The 18,145-nt window shown below is 36.6% G+C and overlaps 1 protein-coding gene across 1 annotated transcript in view; it reads left to right on the forward strand.

The window, feature by feature from the left end:
• The window catches only part of LOC139136216 (uncharacterized), a 38,786-nt gene extending 21,313 nt beyond the window's left edge, over positions 1–17,473 (forward strand). The window contains exon 2 of the mRNA XM_070703956.1: positions 15,965–17,473. Within this exon, the coding sequence (XP_070560057.1) occupies positions 15,965–17,070 (1,106 nt within the window). The 3' untranslated portion in view covers positions 17,071–17,473. The remainder of the gene's footprint in view (positions 1–15,964) is intronic.
• Positions 17,474–18,145: the final 672 nt, after the last annotated feature.

Raw genomic sequence — 18,145 nt, forward strand, 5'->3', positions numbered from 1 at the left:
AGAAGCGTTAAAATGCAGGTTGCGGGCCACAAAAGGAATTGAAGCGGTAACGGGCATTCATACGGTAGCAATGATTCTCTTAAACTCTTTTGAAATGCTCGGTGAACAGAAATGGACGGAAGACACATGCATAGCACGAAGTCTCAAACAATGAACGGCTCTTTGTTTTTCACAAATCAAGTTTAGCTGAAAGCAGAAGTGAGTCATCAACATGTGAATAAAAGTATGACCGATAACTAATTAGCATCCGAACAATAGGTGGTATCGTGCTTTGAGGAGAAAAATGGATGGCATGAACAATAGGTCGCATGATCTGGAGTGGTATAAATAAGGAAACGTGCATTGTGTACTTAACCTCAGGGATCATTCGAGTGTTACCGCTTGCAGACTTTCACTACATACAGTACCTGAAAAATATTTACAAGGTGGATTCCATCGCTATTTTGATTAATGCTTTCGCACTATTCATTTCTGTAATGATAAGTTCCCGCACTTATAGGGATGGAGTTTGTTGTATAAGCTAAATTTTATCGAAATCATTTACAAAATGACGACAAAATTAAAAATGTCTTTGTAAAGGACATCCATAACAGAAAGAAAGGAAAATGAATTTAAATTGTATTAGTTATTTTGCTATCCACTGTAAGAACATTTTTTTAAATCATAAAGTTTCAACTGCGGGTGTTTTGAACGCGTAATGTCATGGTCGTGTAGTGTTTTGTCTTAACGTGATATGTACAGCCCGGGTTAGATAAATATTCACACATTCCATTCCGATTGAATGCACCTCAGATGCACGTGAAACATAATTTCGTTTTGGTACTGAGCACTTTCCCTACACTATGTTGAGAATTTGATTTATGGCATATATGTTGTCCATTATAAAAGAGAAGAACTTATCTACATTTGGTGCTTGTACTTAACTTTGCTAATTCGCAGATTTTCACCATGTATCGACGTGAACAACATACCGTGGTATTCAGTGACTTATAATATTGCGGATGTTTTGTGCATTTGGTCGCGCAGTATCGATTGATTCTATTTTTGTTTCTTCTCACATTTGGCCACTCTGGTTACTTCTGTTTTTTCGTTGAGCCCCATATCAATAGACCATCCCCTATCACCGGTTTGTTTGAAAGTAATAGAGGTCTGACCCTGTCTAACAACTAAGAAATCACATTGCGAATGCGTCACTTTTTATGGCCGACCGCCTCTTATCGTATAAGATATACAGCTATCGCTAATAGTTGCACATCATACAGATACCTCGCAACACTCAAGGTGAATCGGAATTTTAGAATGTAGTTGAAATGACCATCAGACCGATAGTAAACCGTAATATACCGGGCCTTTTCCGTTAGAACAGTGCAGCAGGCAGCAGAATGAGGCAGTCGACCAGTGAAGCCTGCAACTTTTGCCAATGTTCAACGTAGAGGAACAGCTCTTGCCAGCACTAAGAGCCTCGTTCAGGTGGACAACTGAGGGCGCGACGGTGTTTGCCAAGAGCAGGAACTGCGAAGTACCTCACCCCTCTCCCCATCCCCAAAAAATAGAGCTGCATAAAAAAAGCCATAATTTCTGAGAAGGTTACACATACAACCTTAAACACACAGTATTTGAATAAAGGACATGCGACATATGTATCGCTTCTATTGTTAGCATTGATGGCAAGAATTGACAATTACAAGAATGTTACAAACATATATTACTTATTAATACTTCAATCCCCCTGGGAAATTTACAGATTTGAACACGGGGAATTCAGCTGTTCTTGATGACAATAAGGTTACCATTACATTCTTTGTAATGCATCTGAATTGTACTAGGAGGAGGGAAATTTAAAGGCCAATGCTCTGCCGTTAAACTATTTCTCATAACATTGTCATTAACATTGTCATCAACATCGATATTGTACAAATATCTTGGGCATCACTCTCAGCGGTGCAAATCGTTTGCGTTTGCATATTTTTGTTTGCTAAGCTTATTAACGGATACTTTGACACGATTTTCCATAATAATGATGGAAATGTATGATATCGACGTTTCGCTGAATTTGCGCAACGAAAATGGATACTTAAACATGTGCTCAAACTTTTCTGAATTAAGCTTTCAACCACTGTCTTACTAAATCAATTATAAAAATGGGGTCGCCGTGCGAGAAAAAAATACACAAAATTTGAAATTGGAATTGAAATTGGAACTGGTCGCCATCTCTGTATTATCTCGGGGGGTTGGAGTAAAATTCCCAAATTTCTCAAAACATAGCTGATGATAACTTTATTTACTCCATAAGCTTCAAAATGAGCCACTACAGAAGGAAGATTAAAAGAATAATATAAAAGTTTTAGAGTCGTAATTTCTGTCTCCGAGGTGCATTCTACCTTAACTTTAAAAAGGAGCTTCTAGGACGTCTATCCCTATCCACACACAAGATTTTTTTGCTTGTCTGTGCCCTATCATTGTGTTGACAAACCTACAATGTATTGCGATTAGTTCATTTGCTTAATTCTATTCACTGCTAGTATGGCGTCAACATAAGAACATGATGACACGATAAGTGACAAACACGCACATACACCCCCATACACTCTACTTACACCTATCTGAGTGTATTTCTCTATCCGTATGCCTGTCCGTCTTTACAATAAATTGCACACATATGTAAAACTTACCGTACACAGTTCACTCTTTCTCTAGATGCTACATGTCTCATCAAAGCCAGTTTTTCCAGGGGGTTTTAAGAATTATCTTAATCTGACGATTGCCATATCCGATGTAACTCCGGCAAGTGAAATATTTGATTTGCAGTGCTTTACATCACGTAGTAAATTTACTTGTAGTGAAAAGAGAGGAATTCAGTGTTTACAATGTGTTCGTTTGTGAACGGACCTTGCAAATGTACCATCAGACGGTGTCTTGCAGGATTATTCTGGATGGTATATTGCTTCTGAGTATTTTAAGAGGAACGGAGACCTCTATTTCATAGCTGGAAACGCTGATGGTCATCACCATACAAGTTATTTATTATTATTATTAAAAAATCGATAGCATGTGTCAGATGATGGATTCCCTGTCTGGTAAGCTGCCGTAGATTGATCCCTACAGACTTGGGTCTAAATCACCATGGCCGGAATATCCATATCTTAGATACATTCTGGAAATTTGAAAAGATTAGGAAAGAAATGATCAGAAAAGAAATAATAAAATGGATGATATCGAACACTACAACATCAAACTGATAGACAATTTTGTGTTCTATTATTATGCGAATATCTGCCCCACAGTGAATTTCTGTAATCCTCTATCTATTGAGATTCTCGGGTCTTTTATTTCAATTTGTAAACAGCGGTACAACTTCGGGTTTGCCGTTTATTGATCGAGTCCAGATGTAACCAGCACCAGTCTGGAATTTGCCAGTAACTAGTAAAAACTTACAACGCGGACGACTGTTTCTCTGAAATTTGAACGAAACGACCCAAAACGCTATAAGCTGCCAACTTCAATACATTTTGTCAGTGACCTTCAAACCTCAGTGTGATATCGCGACGGATCGCCATGTGCTCATGTTGTTCACATCACGTATGTACATGTACCTCGCCTGTGGTACGGCGGGGAGACGTAAAAGCGGATTAAATAATATACCAAGCTCACTAAATACTCCAAACAGTAAAATATCCTTCAAACGGTAAATCATAATGAACAGGCCGATCACAATTCATGTACTCATCAAAAGCGGAATCGCTTGCTAATGCAGCAGTGAACACAAAATGGCGTACATGGTCACACAAATTGACCTTTCTGTTACGCTGACCTGCGAACTGTCAGTTGAGTAACGGCCTTGAAAACTTCGCAAAATCCCACAAAAATTACAAAATGCCAATAAAAGTCGCCAAAAATAATGAGACCATAATATTTTGAAACAACGTGCCTTTTTTTCACGTTCAATTCAATACGCTGCGGCAATAAATCACTGAAACTCACCTTATTTCATCATCCTGCTCAAAACCATCGTCAGATTCAGATTCCTCGGGTGAACTTTTGCTAATGTAGTCGCTGCTGTCGTCAGTGTCGCTCATTTTGACAGTGATTTGGAAGAAATTCGATCTGTGCGAATTCTTTTAATATGTCACGCAGAAATCTGCGTTGGAAGTCTACACTCAAGATCGTATACATGATAATATGACATCAAATCGATTCCAGCAATCATTATCATTCAAGGCAAATAAATTACCAGGTCCAATAAACAGTAAAAACAAACACACAAAGAAACATAAGATCACTGACAAAATCGGTAGTACAATCTTGAACCACTATATAAGTGGTGGTACCAGGTGTCCGGAATGGGTAAGCGTACCCTGCTAGCATGCTACACCCGTCAAGATTGAAACTAGTGTGACAAAGTTATTGTACGGTAATTCAGCTATCTGCTAAATTACTGTTCTGAGTCAAAGTCGGGAATACTGTCTTTCATCATCTGAGTGACAGATTTGCCATATTTAGATATAAGATCTCCATATCTACCATAGAACTTCTTAAAAGATCTAACCAACCTACTTTGTGAAAATCCTTGTCTCACCAGCTTTAAGACTAATAAGCTGTGTCTCTCTTGAAAATCTCCATATGAATCACAAGCTCTACAGTATCTCAGTTTCGGAGAGCCTCGGCTCATGTTTATTCGGAGAGAAAAATGACATCATTCAAACGAATATTGCCTTATTAGGATAAAACCTTGCCATATATGGCTGAATCAGCTCATTCATCGTCAGAACGGCTATATAAGAACAGCGGGAAAGCCGACGTACACGCAATTTCGATCATATATGATCGATAATAGAGGGCGCTGCTGCTAAAGGGTTAAGAAACGCACTACACATACGTCACAGTGCGCTGTACAGAACACACAAAAGAATAAGCTAATTTACAAAAAAAACTTAATGCAAGTATCAGGGATATGAACGCACCACACGAACATCCTAAGGTGAAGAAAATGTTCCGCAAAGTAAAAACAAATCACTAATAGTACAGATTAAAAAGATAGGTTTTCAAACCGCATTTAAAAGACTGAACATTTCTTGCTGTACGAATCTCTACAGGCAACACTGAAAAGGCCTTTGGCCGTAGGCCTTACTGAATTTACCGCGAGGTGGAATCAGACGTAACTCGTCTGCAGAACGGAGATCTCTGGTTGGAGCACACTGCTCTATCAGCTCTGTCAAATACACTGGTGCACAGCCTCCAATGACTTTAAAAGTAATTAACGTAATCTTGAACTCAGTACGTGCTTCAACAGGCAGCCAATGTAAATCAACTCATACAGTATTCATAACTGCTCTCACGCTGCAATTTGAAAAAAATTCCCTCCCCTATAAAATTTCCCCTCTTTCTACACCTATCGAGAAATCCCCATTAAAAAGAAACCCCACTACAAAGTCCCTTCCGCTTTCTCCTTGCACCACAGTATTTCCTTGTGCGTCGGTAAACCTTAAAATAACTGAATTATACTCTTTGACAACCCATATGTGATGAAGGGAACGCCTACGAAATATCCAGTATGGATGTATATTTGTACATATCAGATTCAGAATTATTGCAGCCTCTATTTGCAGCAATAAAGGCGAAGTCTAACCAATTAACTTTGTTTTTAGTGGTGTACCTCAATATGTACACAAGGCTGTTGACACATAATGGAGTGTACCGCTTGCAATATCGGAAAACGGTGAGCCTTAATACCCAACTCTTTGAAGAAGCAATTTAATCGCCAAAACGTTGACCCTTCCCTGCATTACTTTGACCCTCGCCACTAAAATTTCTGTCCGTGCTGTCACCTACTAAGCAAACAATAGGCCTACACAATGAGTCGGTACCATGTGTAGGTCGATCATATCTTTGACCTTTCAAATTAACATTCACGGGAAGTAAGTTTTTAATACTACGCCCTGGGTGAGCGCCCGCCTTCGTCACAAAGTTACTTAAAGCCCCTGTAGCTGTAACTCTTGAAATTTGTCGACCTGAAAAAGGCTTTCTTTTTCTCTGATTTCTTTAAATTCTGCAGATTTAAAGGATATAGTCTTTTACCACTGAAAAATTGGACAAGTAAATTTAAATTTTAACCGTTATTTTGATTTCCCGCCATTTTTAAAAATTGGTAATATTACAAAGAAAACATAGCACATGGTGTCCCAGTGGAAAACATTCAGCACTATGCATTATATTGGACTACTCTGTTGTTTCTGTGAAGATTCCAATGCATATATGCACTGCGTACTGTGTTTTTTGCTTTATTTGCATGAGGGCGCCATTTTATGTTTGGGCAAACATTTATTATTTATCTTGCTCAAAATTGCACATATAGTCCAAGTGGACAGTTTCTTCAACCTGTATAAACACCCTCAATAAGTACATTCCCATGAACTTGTTTAGTTTGGAAGTAAAATCACAAAAATAATGCGAAAAAGATACAGCTATCGGGCCTTTAAGAGTAGCGAAGTGTGGTGACTTTTTATATTCTTGAGAAAATCTACGTAGTCATGGCTGCGATGACATTTCTGCTTACAATTTGCGCCATAGCCTTCCAGCAGTACACTATCTCCGTCTTGAGCCAATCTACGGTGAGTGAAAACTCCAAGTGCCTCAACCGTCGTGATGACTGCTACAAGGAAAACACCTGTTCATATACGTTCACATTACCAAGAACAGATGGAGAACAGTGTCCGTCGCTTCAAGCGACCATTCAAGATCTACACGGAATACTGGAAGATTTAGATGGATTGAAAATTGCCTACAGCAATCAAGGGAGAACGGTAGTGGACTTACAGAGACGGGTGGACGACCAAGATGAACTGATAAATCTCTTGAACGAATCTGTCACAAAGTTGCAGTGCCAAGTTGAGTCCCTATCAGGTAACATATTACGTTTAGTTCTCCCGATTAGCGTTTTCATGCGTAGCTAGTGGAGTTTTCCAATTCTACTTGTATGGAGATAGAATATATTACTTACCATGCAAACAACCAAAAGATATCATACGATTATGGCTATACGTATACACTAAATACCAAAGGCATGTTGACTATTATTGTCTAATGAATGCAATGCCACATCGCTTAAAGTCGCGTGCAGTAATTGGAGCTTTCATTCAATATATAATAGAATTACTTTGGTCTCTACTGTGATGTTCAAGATACATTTAAAGCAACAAATTCAACATTTTGGTGACTGTGTTTCATTTAATTAAACTGCGTCATAAAGTCTGCTTGACCACCACGGAAAACAGTCATTTATAAAGAAACTAACATTGTGTACTTAACCTCAAGGATCACTCGAGTGCTATAACTTGCAAAACTTTACGACATACTGTACTTGAGAAAATGTTTACCAACGTGTATTTCATCGCTATTTTGATTACTGCTTTCGCACTATTCATTTCTGTACTGATTATTGCCCGCACTAGTAGGAATGTATTTTGTTGTATCGGCATAATTTTATCGAGGTGAATCATTTACAAAATAACGATAAAAACAACAATTTATTTGCAAAGGACAGCCTTAACAGTAAGACAGGAAAAGTGTATTGTCTTAGTTTTTCTGCTTATCCACCATATGAGCATTTCTTCAAAATAATAGTTTCAACAGCGGGTATTTGAATGCTTTTTAGTCATAGTCGTGTACTATTTTGTCGTGACGTTATACGTGCAGCCTCGGTTAAGATGAATATTAACACACCCATTCCGATTGAATGTACCTCAGATGCACATGAAAAATCATTTCGTTTCGGTACTCAGCACTTTTCCACTCTTTATCGGGAATTTGCTTTCTGGCATCTATGTTGTCCATTATATAAGGGAAGAACTAATCCACGTTTTGTGCGGGTGTTTGTGCATTTGGTCGTGCGGTTTCGTTTGATTCTATTTTTGTTTCTTGTCACATTTGGCCCTTCCGGTTACTTCCGTTTTTTCGTACAGCCAAATATCGATAGACTATCCCCAATTACTGCTTTGTTTGAAAGTAATCGAGGTCTGACCCCTGTCTAACAACTAGAAAATCTCGTTTATTTAAATACGTCACTTTTTATGATCGACCGCCTCTTATCGTATAAGATATACAGCCATCACTACATAGCCGCACATTATGCACATACCTGGCCGCACTGAAAGTTAATCGGAATTTTAGTTTAGAATGTAGTTGCAATATACTGTATAACCACCAGACCATTAAAACGAACGTGCAAGCGATAGTAAACAACACACAATCGAGCGATAAGTATACTTAGTAAGACCCTTAACTTATAAATTTTCGCTATCAAACTTTCACTTCTAGAAATTTTGTGCATATAGGGCTGAATAGTCTCCGTTTGTCGTCGAGTAGTACAAGGCTTTTTTATTTGAAGAGTTACATCACATTTTCGTTGGTGTACATGAACTTTAACATCAGACTCGTTAGCAGATGTTAAGAAATTGACGAATTGAAAATACGAAATGAATATTGTATTCATACACAGCGCTTTTACTTCTCATGCTGTGTCGACGATAAATGGAAAGATATTAAGTAATGAAAATTCCAATTATCATTTTACCACAACTTTGTATCAGTATCAATAATGACAACTACGGTATATATAATAGGCGAGCGGCAGACACACCCATTTTTCACACTTATGTACCCACCTTACATACGGCCACATCATACATCATTTGAAAGCTTATTATCTCTACTTCAAGAAAATTGACGATGTGGAGCTGCCAAGTAGGGCCATAACCCCCTAATTTGCATAATTCACATGGGTACCCAATTTGCATAAATGTGATATAAAATTAGGAAATTCATTGTTAACTACTCTTAACATACTTTTAAACTATTGAGTGATATATCAAATGAAAGGTATTTGCATGTAGAATACAAAATTGATATCCAAAAAGATATTTAAATGGTTTTACTGAAATATTTTCATATTAATACTGAAAAAAATATTTAACCCTTTTGAATAACAATATCTTAAAAATTTGAACACATACAGCCACATCATACAGCCACATTATACATCATTTGAAAGCTTACTATCTCTAATTGAAGAAAATAGACAACATTTAGTTGTCAAGTACGGCCGTAGCCCCTAATTTGCATAAGTCCCACGGGTACCCAATTTGCATAAATGCGATTAATATTAGATTTTATTATTCACTACTCGAAAAATACTTTTAAACTATCGAGTGATATATCAAATGAAAGGTATTTGCATGTAGAATACTAAAAAGACATTCAAAAATATATTTAAATTCATATTACTGAAATATTGTCATATTTATATTGAAAAAATATTTTCCCCTTTTCAATAACAATATTTAAAAAACTTTAATACAAAAAGCCAAATCTTACAGCATCATCATACGTTATTTAAAAGCTTACTATCTCTACTTCAAGAAAATTGACAATGTGGAGCTGTCAGGTACGGACGTGGCCCTTAATTTGCATAATTTACATGGGTACCCTATTTGCATAAATGCGATATAAAATTAGAAATTTATTAACTACTATAAACATACTTTAAACTATCGAGTGATATATCAAATGAAAGGTATTTGCACGGAGAATACAAAATGGATATCCAAAGAGATATTAAAATGATTTACTAAAATTTTTTCGTACTAATGTAGAACAATATACTTTCCCCTTTTTAATAACGATATTATAATAATTTTAACACATGGAACCGCATCACACAACCACATCAAACGTTATTTGAAAGCCTATTATCTCTGCCTCATGATAAAAGACGATATGCAGCTGACAAATAGGGCTGTAATGATTTAATTTGCATAATGCAAACGGGTACCTAATTTTCATGAATACAATATAAAATTACAAAAATCAATTGTAAAGTACTCTAAACTTACTTTTCAACTATCAAGTGATATATCAAATGATAGGTATTTGCATGTAGAATAGAATCATGAACTCCAAACGTGTATTCAAAATATTCTTATTGAATATTTTCAATTAAATCGTAAACGTTTTGACTAGTTTATAATATTCAAAATATTGTGTACTAATAACGAATAATGCTAAAGTTTTGGGGATAAATATCTGAATTTGTTTTGCAATTGATTTTTTGTTTATTAAGGATACGAAAACTGGAATATTTTCCTGTCTAATTCCCTTATAGCTGAACAACAAGAATACATAAAACCAATTGGAACTAATTTGGGATAATTGGGTCTTCATATTTTGCAAATTTTCTAAAGCGTGTTTTGTGCTCTATAGTTGAGTGTTGAAATATAACAAGTTACTCTTAAAAACATTACAAGTAAAAAGAAAAGCAGATGAGCTTAAATTTGCAAATTAAACCGACATTACTTCACCATCCAATTATCCAAATTAGTTCCAATCTTGTTATAAATAGCTGTGTGTTGAATGACCCTTTTGTATTATTGATGTCATTTTTGTTTCAATTTCTCTAGAAATCTTGTTTGATGGAGACATCATTGGTTACTACATCTGTGTTACATCTTTATTTTCAGTTCAGTTATGTGGAATATGTAGACGGAAGGCACCATATTTCATTTATCGTATTTATTGTCATATAATGAAGGAAAAGCAACTCAACACACCGTTCATATCTTCGTTGTTTGCATTTTCTGTATGATATTGTGTATATTGTCAGTGTATATTATGTTTGGCTGTTTTATATAAAGTGTTAATTAGCCATGGCGATTATTCTAGTTAAGAGTAAAACACTAGCACCACTTACAAGTTGGTACCTTATGCTAAAAATACAAGTGAACAAAATGACGCCCACGAGGAAAGTTCGTTGGCCGCCCAATTATAAGTGGATGATGCAGTCCAACCTTTCACAGATCAAAATTCATTGACTATTTTCTCAAATAAATCGTTAAGAAATAAACAACAGACAATAAAAGTTCCGGCCAATACTACATTGGTAACACTAGACATTGTTTCAGTGTACACTAATACAACGCACAATGAACCAATGGAATCAGTCGACAAAGCATTAAATCAGGAAAGATCATCAAATGATTGCATAATCAAACAACCAACAACAAAATACATGATAGCTATGCTGAAAATAATCTTGAAAAACAACACTTTCAAGTCAACAGTGAATTTTACCGTCATGTATTTGGGTGCGGTACGAGATCTCCAGTTTTACCAGAAATTCCCGACATTACATTTCACAAGACAAAATGAGAATAATTCAGCAACACACTGAACAAATATCGCTCTGACTGAGATTCAGAAACGATGTATGATTCTCATTGGAACTCAACACGAGCTTAATGAATTCATATCAAACATGAAAAAATGCATCATACTTTCAAATTTTCGAAAGCTCTTCTCAAGAAATCATATCGTTAGACCTCATTATCTATAAAGGTCATCGGAACAAAGAGGACATTCTCGACTGCAAAACACACACAAAACCAACAGATACATTGCGGTTCACGAAACCAAACGGCAACATTCAAGGGCCTTGTTAAACGCGAAACATTACGATACATTAGAATAATCATGCAAGAACAAGGCAATAGAGAATACAAGATATTTTCGAGATAAAGGTAATGAAATGCGACCAAACGATTCTAAATCTTGTTAAATTATTACTAACTTTGGACAATCGGATGACATTTAAATGTTATTAAATTTTCATTAAATTAATTTCAAATTTCCTTGGAATCGTAAATAGTAAAAGGGAACCAAAATATTTTCAGGTCCCCTATATGCTGATCAAAATCTCCAAGTACCCCTCTACAATCTCCCAAAATTTTCGAATCCAACCCGAATTCCTCTGCCTCTCACCGTTATTTGTGAGCGTAGCCTAATCACATACATAAGAAACGGAAATATAAGCGTTACGATGATGCCAAACTTCACAAAACCTACAACAGTTCGATCTCCGATTCAAATGAGCGTACACAAATACAGCCTGAACGAACAGTAGACACCCTAGCTTCCGTACTTGAACAAACTGAACTTTCACTGGAACAACTCGATTGGTAATACCTACAATCATTCAATCAGTGCACATGTTCCACCAAAAGAAAATGAAGGGCTGATGAAGACAACTCAGTACTCTCAAAAGGTAGCATCAAAGGATCGCAGTGTCACATTAGTCTTGCTACCCCATAGGGCAGAACACGTAGATTAGGGTTGCGTCTCGCCATGGCAAATCAACACTATATATAAAACGGCCAAACATAACATAATATACACTTACAATATACACATGTACCGTACACAAAATTCAAACAACTAAGATATGAACGATTTGCGGAGCTGCTTTCTCTTATTACATGTCACCAATTGTGTCTGCTGTCGAATTAATCTTCCCTGCACAGACCTTTGTTCCTGCCAAGGCAGCGATAACTGTGGCAACCCTTTTACTCATGACAATGCTGGTGAAGAAGAGGATGATGAATTCCTACAATTGCTAGATTTACTGGAAATGACATGAATGATTTGGATCATGAATCATGCCATTACTTTGACTGTAGCTTACTCTGACACATTGTTTCAGCTACAAAGCTACATTTCAACAACTACAGTAGTGTCTTTCGTGTGGATCTTTTTGTTGCATTGATACTTAAATTAATTTTTTTAAATACCATTATTAAAAAGAGGAAATATTTATTTCGATAGAAATATGAAAATATTTCCATAAATTGATTTAAATATCACTTTTGATATCAATTTTGTGTTTTACATGTAAATACCATCACCACAGACCATATATCACTCGATAGTGTAAAAGTGTGTTTAGAATAGTTAACAATGAATTTTCTAATTTCATATCTCATTTCTGCAAATTGCTTACCAGTGTAATTTATGGACATAAAGGGGTACGGCCTTCCTTGATAGCTCCACATTGTCAATTTTCTTCAAGTAGATATAATAAGCTTTCAAATGACGTATGATGTGGCTGTATGATAGGACTCTATGTGTTAACAATTACTGTTATTCTAAAGGGGAAAATATTTCAGTGAAATCCATTTCAATATCTCTTTGAATATTCATTTTGTATTCTACATGTAACTACCTTTCATTTGATATATCACTCGATAGTTTAAACGTATGTTTAGAAAAGTTAACTATAAATTTATAATACCATATCGCATTTATGCAAATTGGGTATGCGTGTTTATTATGCAAATTAGGGGGTTATGGCCCGATTTGGTAGCTCCAAATTGTCAATTTTCGTGAAGTAGAGATAATAAGCTTTCAAATGACGTATGGTGTGGCTGTGTGTTGTTGCTGTATGTGTTAAAATTTTTAAAATATTGTTATTCAATAGGGGAAAATATTGTTTTCCATATAAACATGAAAATATTTCAGTATAATCAATTTCAATATCTCTTCGAATATCCATTTTGTATTCTACATGGAAAGACCTTTCATTTGATATATCACTCGATAGTTTAAACGTATCGTCAGAGAAGTTAACAATAAATTTCAAATATTATATCGCATTTATGCAAATTGGGTACCCTTGTTAATTATGCAAATTAGGAGGTTATGGCCCTACTTGGCAGCTCCACATCGTCAATTTTCTTAAAGTAGAGATAATAAGCTTTCAAATGACGTATGATGTGGCCGTATGTAAGGTGGGTACATTAAACTCCTAAAATAAGGCCCTTTTGTGGATTCGCCGCTCGCCTATAAGTTGTTGTTTCAAACATAACGGCAGGAAAATAGAATAATCCGTTGTACATTTATGTTATGCTTTTCTATATAGACACGTTCGTACCGAGAACTTTTCAAGCATCAGGAAATTTCGTCCTTTAAATGCCATTTTACGTCTTTCCATATTGGAAATTCGTTATGGTATGAAAACTCTTGCATCGGACGGCCACTGTTGTTTGATGGCGACACTTGAACCCTAGAACTAAATTCGCTTAAACAAGAGTACTTTGAACAAATTCGCTGTTCAAAGCAATTAGTTGGAAAGAGGAAGGATGTCATTATACGTAATACACTAAGCAAAATTAGAAATGGAAATTTTGTATGGGCATGCTATTTCGACCAGATTTCCTCACTTTAGTCAGCCAACTGCTGCAGTGGGGCTGCAAAAACAAATTAACAGTTTTTCACCCTGTAGATGCTCCTTTTGCCATCCCTCCAAAGATCTAATGGTTTACCGCCTAAATTAAAATAGCGAGAATTGCAGCAGCAGATAATACCGCCCTCTATTTTTAACAGTCGCCGACAACGCTGATGCTCGCAGGCATATTTGGTCTATTTGAGGGATGACACAAAATAAACAAGGTTGACCACAATCAATATTGAAATTCAAGTTCATAGGACATCGTATTTCAATGTTTTGTTGCGTACATTATATCATAACGTGTCACATAAAAGTCAATACTATATACATATATAAAATATCGATATTTCTCATTACACAAAGCCATGGATTTGGAATGCTAATCTTTTTGACACCACATTGTCAGATCTGATTTACGATAATGGACGGATTTCGTTGATGTCAAATTTGGTATTGGTCTAAAAAAGACAGAAAAAACTTAAGGAAAGTTAAGCATTGATTTAAAAAGCATTTGCCTGTCGCGACTATATGGAGATGCTAGCTAAAAAATGTATTCAAACCTTTCTCTAATCTCAAGACGGACATCAGCCTCTTGAAGTTCAACCCTCAGACTCTCACCTAGCCTCTCGGTAGTGTCGTTTGCAATGCAGTGTTCACCAATCAGATTGGTCAATAAAATGCCACTGGCAGCCATCGATGGCATTCCATATACCGGGCGTTTTCCGTGAGTACAGCGCAGCAGGCGGCAGAATGAGGCGGTCGAGGGCGCGTCGGTGTTCGCCAAGAGCACGCAAAAGAGCTGCGTCGTACCCCCGGAAAATAGAGCTGCGTAGTAAAAAAGCCATATTTTTTGAGAGGGTCACATATAGAATATATATAGGGTTACATACACAGTATTGAATAAAAGACATTGGACATATGTATCGCTTCTATAGTTCGCAGAATTTACAATGATAAGAGTGTTAGTTACTGTTATATCGACCTCCTGTGAAATCCACAATTTTAAAAACGAGAAATTTAGCTGTTCTTGATAACACAAAGGTAACCATTGGATCCTGTATAATGCATCTTAATTGTTTTAGGCCTTGTGAAATTTAAAGGTCAAGGCTCTCCCCTTTAATTAGTTCTCATAACATCATCATCAACATCGGTATTGTACGCATGCTTGCTGAAAATTGCTCCTATGCTTATTAACAGTTCCTTTGGCAGGAATTTCAATGGTAATGATTGATATGTATGCTACTAGAATTTTGTTTAAAGTATGTCTACAAAGTGATTGTATTGGGCAACCTACAATATATGGCGATTACGTCCTCTTTTGAATCTCCAGTCATGCCATGGAAAAGTGTTTCTTTATTTGACAATTTAGGATAATAGTGCCTGATATATGATAATCAGACACACAATAAATTATCGTAAACTTTCATTTCTCTTTTTTTTCACACTCATCCATATAATAGTATGAGATGAATGTAGAATGAACGAAACAAATAGCTTTACTATTCCATTATGGTGTCCTGCTAATTGATTTTAGGCCGTTTCATGCACGGGACTTGCTTACAGATTCCGTCACTCTCAAAAGTCAGGATTAGTCTATCTGTCAAATAAGTGACACAGAGGACGGCCTCTCTAGCTCAAGCAAGCAATGTAAACAATCTTGAATGAATAATTTCATGGTCATCGAATAATGGATCTTAAGAATTGAAATTTATTTTCACATTTCCATTTCCTAGTACGTAGCATGACGTCAAACACCGTGGAAAGAATATTTGATGAAAACACTACACTCACTTACTCAAACACACACTATCGATTTATCTATCTATCCGTCTGTATGTCTGTTACTCTTTCTGTCTTTACAAAAACTTTCACAAATTTGTAAAACTAATATTACGCAATCCATTCATTCTCCAGATGCTAGATGTCCTATCGAAGCCAATTTTACCAGGAGTTTGGAGAGTTACCTCAATCTGACGATTGCCACATCCGATGTAACTCCGGCAAATGGAATATTTGATTTGAGGGGCTTCAACTCAGGTGGTCAGGCGTATTTGGTTGTAGTGACAAGAGTGGAATTCAATGTTTATAATGTGTTATTTTGTGAACGTACCTTACAGAAAATACAGAGTGTACCATCACGTGGTTTCTCAAAGAGTTATGGTGGATGGCATATTGCTTCAGAATATTTTCAGTGGAACAGAGACCACTATTTCATGACTGGAACAGCCGACAGTGACTATCGCACGAGTAAGCTGTACAAGTGGCAGGGCACCGATTTCACTGAAAATCGACAGTTTACGTACCCACTCGTGCCCTACTGGAATGGACTTCCGTTTAGTGCCGCATGGTCTTTTATTGAAAGCAAGGCATTCGGAAAGATCTTTCTGGCGAATGCACTGGCTAATATGGAGGATGGCATATTTGTTGAAAACACTTTTGTGTATCTATATAATGGCAGCGAATTCGTTTTGTTGCAAGAAATTTCATTACGCTATAACGTACATGACATCAAGTTTTTCGAATCGAGCGACAGCGAACTTTATCTTTGTATCGGCAGTTGGTTCGCCTATCCTGAGCAAATCTCACACGTTTACAAATACAGTGCTGACATTTCCCAGTTTGTACCTCATCAAACCTTACCAGTTACAGGTACTACGTCAGGTATGATAGTGTTTGACATCGTAGGTACCGCATATCTGATGCATACAATTTTCTACAGTGATCATGATTCTTCTCCATTGTACATATGGAACACTTCAAACTCAACCTTCGAAATTCATCAAGTTTTCAACACAACTGAAGGTAGATCATCCTGTCATTTGGAATATTGTGAGCAGCATTTCTTGGTCATAGTAAGTCAGCACTCTGATTCCATCGTATACAAATTAGAGGGTCAACATTTCGTTGAGTATCAAAACCTACACAATTACCAAGGCCACTCCTTATATTCATGTCACGCTTTCGAAGCAAATGGTGTTCCCTATATTGCCGTTGATAGGATGATCTATACATTTGTGTAAGTAATGACAGGAATATATGTAAAACGAGAAAAATGCATAACAAAGCTTACGAAGAAAGAAGAAGTCATTAACACTAGAAAACCCTTGAGTACGATTTGCGCATGTTATCCTATATACTAGAGACGTTGTGGTTATATTACATGGCTCATATGATAACAGTTATCAGAAAACATCAAGTAAAACAAAATATCAAAAATACTCACCTGGGAAGGCGTGTCACCGGTATTCCTGTCTGGAATAGAATGTCAGTGAAGTGTATCAGAGCGGAGTCCTTCCAACATGTCCAGCACGGCTGCTGATACTTACTAATGTAATGCCATTTTATACTGCAAAGGATAAAATCAATTGTTAGTGCGAGGACATCAGAAGGACATGTTGACCTATAAAATATAAGAAAAAGCTGCTGCGTAAAATATTCACCCCTTCATGTTTCTTATTTCTTAGTCCTAAAATAGAATTTACAAGTATGTTATCGTTAATATATTTCTTTATAGGTGTTAGCTTTGCTCATCGGTTATAATCCGGGGTCGGTTACTATGTTTTTTTTTAATTTGATATAATCTTAGAACCACGGTCATCAACTACGAAAGCAATTTTCCGTACACAATTTTATACATGTATAGTTTTTACAGAGAAATGTCAACAAGAACGTTAACTTTTCACAGGTGTAGTTCAAGTGGCGTATTTAATTTATCACTGCTACTGGGGGAAAACATGCAAATATCTTGTATTGTCATTTCAAAAGGAGTCTTCACTTTAGAATTTTTTTCGAGTAAATTCAAAGAAAATTTTATGTTTCGTCAAAGGGTTTAACTCTTCGCAGTTGAGGACCGAACTTTCTTCTTGTAACAGCTATTATTGTATTCATGAAATAAACTCTCTTTTCATTTGTATTATGACAGAACCCCATGGCGAGAGAGTGCAAGCGCGCCATACCAGCGGTATTTGCACGAGTGTTTGCGGGGGATCCGGCGGTCGTGCTTTCACGAGCGCAGCGAGTGAAAGGACAGCCGGACTCAACGCAAACACGAGTGCAAATACCTCATGATCAGGTACGGCAAGCTTGCTCGCTCGC

The sequence above is a fragment of the Ptychodera flava genome, chromosome 7 (assembly GCF_041260155.1).
Source record: "Ptychodera flava strain L36383 chromosome 7, AS_Pfla_20210202, whole genome shotgun sequence".
NCBI lineage: Eukaryota > Metazoa > Hemichordata > Enteropneusta > Ptychoderidae > Ptychodera > Ptychodera flava.